We start from the raw sequence: 9,352 nt of genomic DNA, 5'->3' as shown, positions 1-9,352 counted from the left end.
CCCTGACCGTGAACTCTCTGAAAAAGAGGGGTTTGTTCTCGTGCATGGTTTCAATTTTGGCGTGCCTTCTGCCCACATCAGATGGGAAGAAGCATTTGCTGAGTTCGAACTCCTCTACTCCCAGCTATCCCACCACAAACCAGCGTCCACTGAAGGCACTGAATCCACGAAGCTGCGCCTAGCTGATCGAGTGCACACATATTGCAGGATTCCAAATGATGTGGCCAATATCCACAAGCAACATGAATGTCTGCAAGTATTGCAAAGCCTCAAGGCCAACCCAGACATACATATCTGTAAACAGTCATCCTTAACAAGCATGACTATATCAACAAAATGCACGCCATTCTTAATGATGGGTCCAAATTCATATCCATTGGACCTGCATGACCGGACAGCCTTGCTTGAAAGCAAGTGAAAAACCACTTGTTGGACATGTGTAAGATCAAAGAGTTGCCAGGTAGTTTATATGATAGGATTCGAGTTCACGGCTCACTGCGTCTGTGTATGTATGGGCTGCCCAAGACTCACAAAAGTGAAGTCCCGTTATACATTATCTTATCTGTGACTAGTTCTGCATGAAATCGATGGGGCAATTGGTTGGATGGGTTGCTACTACCAGTTCTGAGCAAGGTTTCCAGATGCACGGTGAAGGATTCCTTCACATTTGCAAAGGTGTCAATTTTCTTTCTCTGACTACATTCCCATTAACAGCCTTGGGGCCGTTTAAAGGCTTTGTGTGAATGCAAAGTTGCTGTTATTGCTGCTGACTGCCCAGCATCCATTCTCAGTGGGAAAAAGATGATAATAGGGGCCCGGAAGCAGCACTCCATGCATCTACTGTACTTGGAACAGAGCAACTCACCTCCTGACTCCCCAAAGTCTGTCCGCCATCTACAAGGCACAAGCCAAGAGTGTGATGGAATACTCCACACTTGCCTGGATGAGTGCAGCTCACACAACACTCACGAAGCTCAACACCATCCAGGACATAGCAGCTCATTTGATTGGCACCCCATCCACAAATATTCACTCCCTCCACCCCCAACGCACAGTAGCAGCAGTGTGTACCATCTACAAGATGCACTGCAGGAATTCACCAAGGTTCCTTAGGCAGCACCTTCCAAACCCACAACCACTACCATCTAGAAGGACAAGGGCAGCAGACACATGGGGAACACCACCACCTGTAAGTCCCCCTCCAAGCCACTCACCATCTTGACTTGGAAATATATCGCCGTTCCTTCACTGTCGCTGGGTCAAAATCCTAGAACTCCCTCCCTAACAGCACTGTGGGTGTACCTACACCACATGGACTGCAGTGGTTCAAGAAGGCAGCTCACCACCACCTTCTCAAGGGCAATGAGGGATGGGCAATAAATGCTGGCCCAGTCATTGATGCCCACATCCCATGAATAAATTTTAAAAATTCCCAGCCTCTGACCTGCTCTTGTAGCCACAGTATTTATAAGGCCTGTCCAGCTCAGTTTCTGGTCAAAGGTAACCCTCAGAATGTTGATAATAATGGCATTGAATGTCAAGAGGAGGTTGTTGGGTTCTCCCTTGTTGGAGATGGTCATTGCCTGGCACTTGTGTGGTGCAAATGTTACTTGTCATTTATTAGCCCAGGCCTGGATATTGTCCAGGTCTTGCTGCATTTGGACATGGACTGCTACAGTATCTGAGGAGTTGCGAATGGTGCTGAACATTGTGCAATCATCAGCGAACATCCCCACTTCTGACCTTATGATGGAGGGAAGGTCATTAATGAAGCAGCTGAAGATGGTTGGGCCTAGGACACTACCCTGAGGAACTCCTGCAGTGATGTCCTGGGTCTGAGATGATTGACCCCCAACGACCACAACATATTCCTTGGTGCTATGACTCCAAGCAGTAGGGAGTACCAGGATCAGAGGGAGAGAAAGGCAGAGACATCTCCAGGCAGAGAGAGGCAGACAGACACAGGCAGAGAGAGAGACCCAAGTGCAGAGAAACAGTGAGTGAGGGAGGGAGAGCGAGCCACCCAGGCACAGAGAGAGAGAGAGACACACCCAGGCAGAGAGAGCCACCCAGGTAGAGAGAGAGAGAGAGATAGCGCGAGCACCCCAAGCAGAGAGAGAAACAGGCCCAGGCAGAGAGAGAGAGAGACCCAGGCAGAGCGAGAGACACAGACAAAGGCAGAAGGGTCCCAAGAAGTCAAATAGTAACAGGTATTTAAATATTTCAGAAGATTTAATTCAAATAACACAATCTCAGACTGATTTCCTGGATTTTGAAATCTCTGTTATTTGAAGAGTTCAGGTACATTTTATATTGGTTAACAGCTGCACTATTGAAGACAGATGTTAAAGAGATATATTTCACTACATGTTCTTGATGCACCTCTCCCAGCCGAACTAGAAGAGAACTCTCCATTAAATTGCATCAGCAAAACTCCATTTTCTTTTCTTCCTTCTTGCAGTTGGAGTACTGATCAGTGAATTTTTTTTTAAATTAAAGGACAGACAACATTATCAACAATGGATGGAAACACCGGCAGTTTATTAAACCAACATGCAGTAGATGGCGCTGCTGGCCAGCTTAATTGCTGGCCAGCGTTTAACTCAATTCTCTATGTCACCCTGACACAGTCACTTCAGCAAAGGAGGCAAATAGTCTCAACTCTTCAAAACTGGACTGAAGCCTGGTGAAATACAGTCTTCACATTTCTAACATACAATTCAGCTACTCCTTTAATGTTGTTTGCCTATAGCCAGGACTGCACAAAAGGCTTCTTCAAACCTTGGTGACCTCTCTGGAGGAAACAGGGGAATTAAACATTATTTCAACACACTTATATTTATCCCAGTGAAGAGTGAACTACCTTAAAACTCCAGAGGAGCCATGTGGATATTTACTTCTGCAATGTGGTCAGATGATTGAAAATTTATCACAGTACATGGTGACTAAATTATGGGCAGGAAGAAATTACACCTCACCCCAGTTATGACCTTCACACCCACCCACACCACCCACCACCCCCCCAAACACCACCCCACCCTCCTCTCCTCCGCTGCACCAACCGCTTCAATGCAACAGCAGACTTTGCCAATTGTGGATATGCAGCCCAAACTAAACACAAGTAATCTAGCTGCTCTAAATGTACCATATTCTCCTTTTGCAGACCCTAGGTGTTCTATTACAGTGTTACTGCTGCAACAGATCAGAACAACAATCGCTGCCCATTGCAATTTGTGAGTATAGGGAGTGAAAGCAAAAGCTTATTATAGAATCAATACAACCTCCAGAAACTTTACAAGCAGTAATGTGGACCTGTATCTTTTGCTGCAGTGTGTTAGGAGTCACAATCAAGCCTGCGTGAACGTTAAAATAGGGTCTTATTTTCAAGCTGTGATCAGAAAATGGAACACTGCAATCTACAAATGCACAACAGGGCATTCACTAGGCTGCTGTGGGTGATTTACCCTGGCCTCAGTCCCAGGGTTACAGAGGTACTCTGGCTTACTGCAGTGAGGTACATGTCACCATGCTCTCGCTACACCCCTGCATTTGGAGATCTGGGCAGGTGTCACCCCAGTTCAGGCACCCACACTGGGACTGTGAGACATGCCGGTTAGGGGTTGTGCAGGTGGGGGGGGAGACATGCGTCACTGAGGGATGGCACACTCCAGCACTGTGGCACTGAAGAGAAACATTTCCACAGTCAAATCAGGAGGTCTTGGCAGTGTTCGAGCCCACGATTGCTGTCTTGGATTTATATCACTGGCCTGAGCAAATTCTAGTACAACAGACATAAAACAGTTTTCAAAGTTCTCATAGCTACATTCACAGACTCAGGAATAACCGTCCTCTCAATTGCAACACCAAGTTTGGTTATTTCTTTCAATGAGGGAGGTCTCCGAGTCAGAGATTGCTCGGAGTTCACCAGTGACTGGTGAAACACTTAATTTTGTGAATGTGCTTTTCCACAGAATCATAAATATTTCTTTTAACAATAACTCAGACATTACAAGCCACCACCAGTATTTAGTTAAATGTCAGTTAATTGTCCCTGATGTGAAGTACCATCCCACAGGCAGTCAAACTCTGAATTACATTCACAGAATAAAGTTCCTCAGCCAAGCTGACGTCACCGATGATGATGAGGGGAAGGTGGGGTTGGGGTAGAGAGGAGAGAGAGGAAGGATGCTGGAGATTGAGATCCCAAGTGTGTGCTGAAGTGGCAGGTTCGATTGTGGTTGATCCAGACTAGTGCAATGGCTTCATGACTGCGTGATCTGCAATGCTTCCAGCATGTCTTCCACAACCTTCAGTGAGTATTTGGTCTCCTTTCTGCTGCGACCTGCAAGCTAGAAGTCAACAGAGGAGGAATTAGATGTAGCCTCAGACTGGCACTTGTTCCTGAGTTCACAGTGTTGAGCCATTAAACCCCATCACCAAAATCACTCCAATCTGACTATTGAGATGGCTTTCAAAAAGACAATAAACTGAAGAGAGTTTACTTGAACCCAAGAGATTTGACATCTTCTCAATACAACACTTTCCCACAAACTTCAGTGTAAAATGTGTCCTCAATCTGCCGTCAAACTTCTAAGCACTGGTTTCTATCCACTTGAGAAAGGAGGCATTTAATGGGGATGGGGAGGGGGTGGGGGGAGAGTGAGCAAGGTTAATGTTAATTCCTAAAATATACATCTATTCTGATAATAAGGTGAAGAGGAACACTTTGACACTTCTGATGGCAATCACCCAACAATTTGCACTCGTTACGATTTGGTTTGATTGCCCCACTGAACAGAAGCAGAAACAGAGATAAAGAAAAGGCTGTGGTTCACTAAAGCTCATCACTTTGTTTGAAGCACTTGCCATCCATCAATGTGTCATCAAATTTAATTCCAAATTATACTCGAATGGTAAGTACCCATGGACCACAGGAGTGGATTTTTAATTAAATTTCCAAAGTCTGGCTGCTCTTTGGACGGGTGAGGTGACACTATCAAGCGCCTCTATCACACTCTGGCTGTCTAAAGTGGTCACTGGGTTTAAACACTGTTCAGATGGCTGGGCCCCCAAAATCGCAGGCATTCTAAATCTCCGAGCTTGGTCAAAGGTTTGAAGCTTGGGAAAGCATTGAAGGGGCACTAACAGAGTGAGAGAGAAAAACTGCAGTGGATTTAGCCAGCAGGCTTGCTCTGCCGTCAGTTAAAAAAAAAAACAATCTTGGCTGTGCTCCTAAACTTAATCCATTGGTATTAAGTGTCTGTGTTGACATAGATACTTGACATTTTGTGTTGAGATTTATTTTTTTTTCTTGCAGAGAGTATGGTGGACTAAGCAGTTAAAAAGCTCTCAATAATGTGATTTAATAACAAATGCAAAATTACATTAAAACAGAAGCCACAGCAAAGTAAAAACTTCCAAAACATCTGTGTCCTTTTTCCTTGCATTGACATCCAGTATATAAAATATGCATTATCACAACCTCCTGAAGTGCAGAAAGTAGTATATTAAAAATGTTCAATTGTTCACAGAAACCAGTACTATCTGCATCTGTCCCTTTCCAATTTTTTATTCAAGAAACACTGTTTCAAAAAAAAAAACTACACTTTCCATCGCGTCTAGTCTTTTTTTTCCTTTTTCTATACATTCTTCAAATATTAATTCATGTCCTGGAAACCTACCATCTTTACCTGGCCTGAGCCTGTGGCTCCAGTAACACCAATATAATTGACTACCCTCAAGTGCATTAGCAAGCCATTCAGCTGTATCAAGCTGCTGCCATCAGCGAATGGTTCATAGAGGACATAGGCAACCAGGGACAGGCAACAAATGTCAGACTTGCCAGTGGCATATAAATCTCAGCAATGAATAAAAAGACAGTAAACATTTTTTTTTTTTTACAGAAAATCGCTCTGCTGCAGTTGTTAAATGGATTGAAAACTAGCGTGAAAACTTAGGGCATTGGAGGGGGGAATGGTTAATGACCTGGTGTAATGAAGACAAACTAGGCGCTAAAAGGTGTTGCCTTTTGTTGTAACTGAGACAGGAATATTCCTTGACAAGAGTACCTGGCAGGCCAAGCAGTTAACGGTTCTACTCCAAGCTTCCTTGCATTATACAGGCATCATCAGTTCGCGTTGTGTTTGTCACCTCAGAGGAACGAAATACTGACAAACCTGTCCCCACTACCCAATCCCCTCCCTCACACTGGAAACTGCTATAGAGCGTAGACAAAATTGCAACACGCAAAGGCTCAGTACATGTCTCCTTATTTACCAAGAGAGAAGGAAATAAGGAGACCAATTCTGTCACACGCTTGAAGTGTTAACTTGAAATGTTTCTCTCTCCGCAGATTCTGCCAGGCTTTTGAACATCGCTGGCATTTTCTGTTTGCATTTCAGGTTTTCAAAATCAGCAGTTTTTTTTTTAAACTTTTTTCTAGCTGTTTCTATTGGCAGGAGAGTTGGTGACCAAAGGACACAGATTTTAAGATGGTGAGCAAAAGGTTTAAAGGGGAGAGGAGGAATATTTCTCCTTTTACACACCAAGTTATGTAAGGGAAGGAGACGCAAAAGTGTGTTTCAAAAAGGAACTGGATAAATACTTGAAAAGGAAAATTTTGAAAGACAATGGAGAAAGAGTAGGGAAGTGGGACTAATTGGAAAGAGCTGGCATAAGCACAATGGGCTGAATGGCCTCCTTTTGTGCTGACGATTTTAAGATCTGTCAGTTGGAGAAGGACAGATGTTGAATACTGTTTTCAAGTTAGAATGGGACTCCCTCTTGCAAGATGGCAATTATTCAATAATTTCTCTGGCACTTAATAATTTGATACTGAAAGTAAACAATGCAGGATATTTTATAAAATCACTTTATAAAAAAAAGGTATTTTGGTCATTATTTTATTTCCTTACAATTACTGGAAGAAGATCAGAGTTTACCTGCATTTTTGTATCTTTATGTAATTGAATTAAAGATTGACAAGATAGAATTCTACCTGCAGGTATCAATACTGAGCCCTCCCACCACAGACATGCACAACTTTTACACACACACGCACACAGCTGTTAGAAAAATTACACCACACATCATAACATTGTTGAGACTTAATTTAGAACAGAAAGTATTTTCAGGATTTACAAGTTCTGTTATAACACAGTTGCCTGGTTGCCAAGTATTCAATTTGCAACCAGAAACAGTGAGTTCTTCTGTCCTAAAATATGTCTGAAATTTGACTCATTTAGAAAAGTGCATCACAATTTACAATAATCTAATCATATGAGCGCAACGACGCAATTAATGAACATCACCTGAATCCCAACATCTTGATTTTCATATCACCAAAGGTTTCACACCTGCAAGCAATTCACATCAACCCTTTCAGCTCAACTGTGACTCAGGTGATAGCCCTTTTGATTCTGTGTTCGTAGGCTGAGTTCGAGCCCCACTCCAGAGACTCGAGCACAAAAATCTAGGTTGATGCTCCAGTGCAGTACTGAGGGTATGCTGCACTGTCAGAGGTGTCGCTTCTCAGAAGAAACAATGAGGACCTGTTCCCTCTCAGGTGGAAAAGATCCCATGGTACTATTTCAAAGGAAAGCAGGGGACTTCTCCCCTGAGGCCTGGGGCTAATATTTATCCCTCGAGCACCACATAAAAACAGATTATCTGGACATTTATTACATTGCTGTTTAGGGTGGGGGGGCAGGGGGGGGTGTGCTGTGTGCAAATTGACTACTGCATTTTCTGCAAAACAACAGTGGCCACACTTCCAAAAAGTATATCATTGGCTGCAAAGTATTTCGAGACATCCTGGGGTCATGAAAGGTGTTAAATAAATGCAAGGGTTTCTTTTTGTAAATTCCATTGCTGACATTTAGAATGGGATCTGCCTGTGTAAAATTGGCAAGGCTGTAACTGTACCCTTACAAGCAGTTTCCACTTTAAATGCAGAGATGAGGGCTTATAAAATTAGCAGAGAACATATGACTTTAAAATGGAGGCTGAATTCCCGCTGCTTTGCTTGGCATAATCAATTCATCTCTAACCTTGCTTCACCTGAACACTACTTAGTCTCGAATCCCTGCGACGCACACACATACCAAACTTGGACTTTAAAAAAAGGCGTGCACTTCTCCAATACAGCATACACCTTACCCAGTGGACAGCTGTTCCACTTGCTCTTTGTCTCTCCTTGGTCATAAATCATCCTGGACCCACGGCAGACACATTGTTGACCACGCACCAGATGTTGAATGAGTGCTGGCTGACTTGAAATGGATCACTCCCAGTTCCGACAGCCTCAGCTGTGCTCAGCATCTTCCCACGGAGTGAAGGGGGTGAACTCGGCCAGGCAAAAGGGGGCAGAGTCTAAGCATGTTCATGATATTCCTCCATCTGCTGTGTATCAATGCACTGTGTCTCCACAGGACTTACGCACACACGACCATAGAAAAGTTATGGTGCAGAAAGAGGCCATTCAGCCCATTTGGTCTGTACTGACCAAAAAAAGAGATTTAAAGAAACTAGCCGCTCATTTTAATCCCACTTTCCAGCACCTGGTCTGTAGCCTTGCAGGTTACAGCGCTTCAGATGTAGATCCAAATACCTTTTAAATGAGTTGAGTGTTTTAGCCTCAACCACCAACTTAGGCAGTGAATTCCAGACACCCACCACCCTCTGCGTGAAAAGGTTTTCCCTCATGTCCCCTCTAATCCTTCTACCAATCACCTTAAATCTGTGCCCCCCGGTAACTGACCCCTCAGCTAGGGGGAAACAGGTCTTTACTGCCTACCCTATCTAAGCCCCTCATAATTTTGCACACCTCAATTAGGTCACTCCTCTGTTCTAAGGAAAACAACCCCAGCCTATCCAATCTTTCCTCATAGGTGCAATTTTCAAGCCCTGGCAACATTCTTGTAAATCTCCTCTGTACGCTCTGCAGACGAATGGCTTTGAATTAGAAATTCTTTATAATGGCAGAGGTGAATTAATGCGCATCTCGAGTGGACTTTGTAGCACATGCCAACGAGCACAAAAGAAAGGACGAAGCAGCATGAATTTGGGCTGATGCATCACCCAGGAAAACCCTTCCCTTATCACTGAGGACCGAAACTAAACAGTCAGAGGAAGGAGAAAAAAAAAGAATGACCTCACATTTCTATAGCGCCTCTCACAACCTCAGGACATCCCAAAGCATTCTACAATCAAAGAAGTACTTTTGAAGTGTAGTCACTGTTGGGATGTAGGATACCCAACAGCCAACTTACACATAGCAAGCTCCCGCAAACAGCAATGTGATAATAACAGGATAATCTGTTTTAGTGATGTTGGTTGATTGATAAATATTGGC

General features: G+C 43.7%; 1 protein-coding gene across 2 annotated transcripts in view; it reads right to left on the bottom strand.

Annotated features, from left to right (window-relative positions):
* Positions 1 to 2,520: 2,520 nt before the first annotated feature.
* emc2 (ER membrane protein complex subunit 2) overlaps positions 2,521 to 9,352 on the bottom strand; it is a 101,588-nt gene continuing 94,756 nt past the window's right edge. For both annotated transcript variants that reach the window (XM_078539828.1, XM_078539829.1), the window contains exon 11: positions 2,521 to 4,349. In XM_078539828.1, coding sequence (XP_078395954.1) covers positions 4,263 to 4,349 — 87 coding nt within the window. In that variant the 3' untranslated portion in view covers positions 2,521 to 4,262. The remainder of the gene's footprint in view (positions 4,350 to 9,352) is intronic.

The sequence above is a fragment of the Cetorhinus maximus genome, chromosome 4 (genome assembly GCF_964194155.1).
Source record: "Cetorhinus maximus chromosome 4, sCetMax3.hap1.1, whole genome shotgun sequence".
Taxonomy (NCBI): Eukaryota; Metazoa; Chordata; class Chondrichthyes; order Lamniformes; family Cetorhinidae; genus Cetorhinus; species Cetorhinus maximus.
This window is presented reverse-complemented; position numbering and strand designations above follow the sequence as displayed.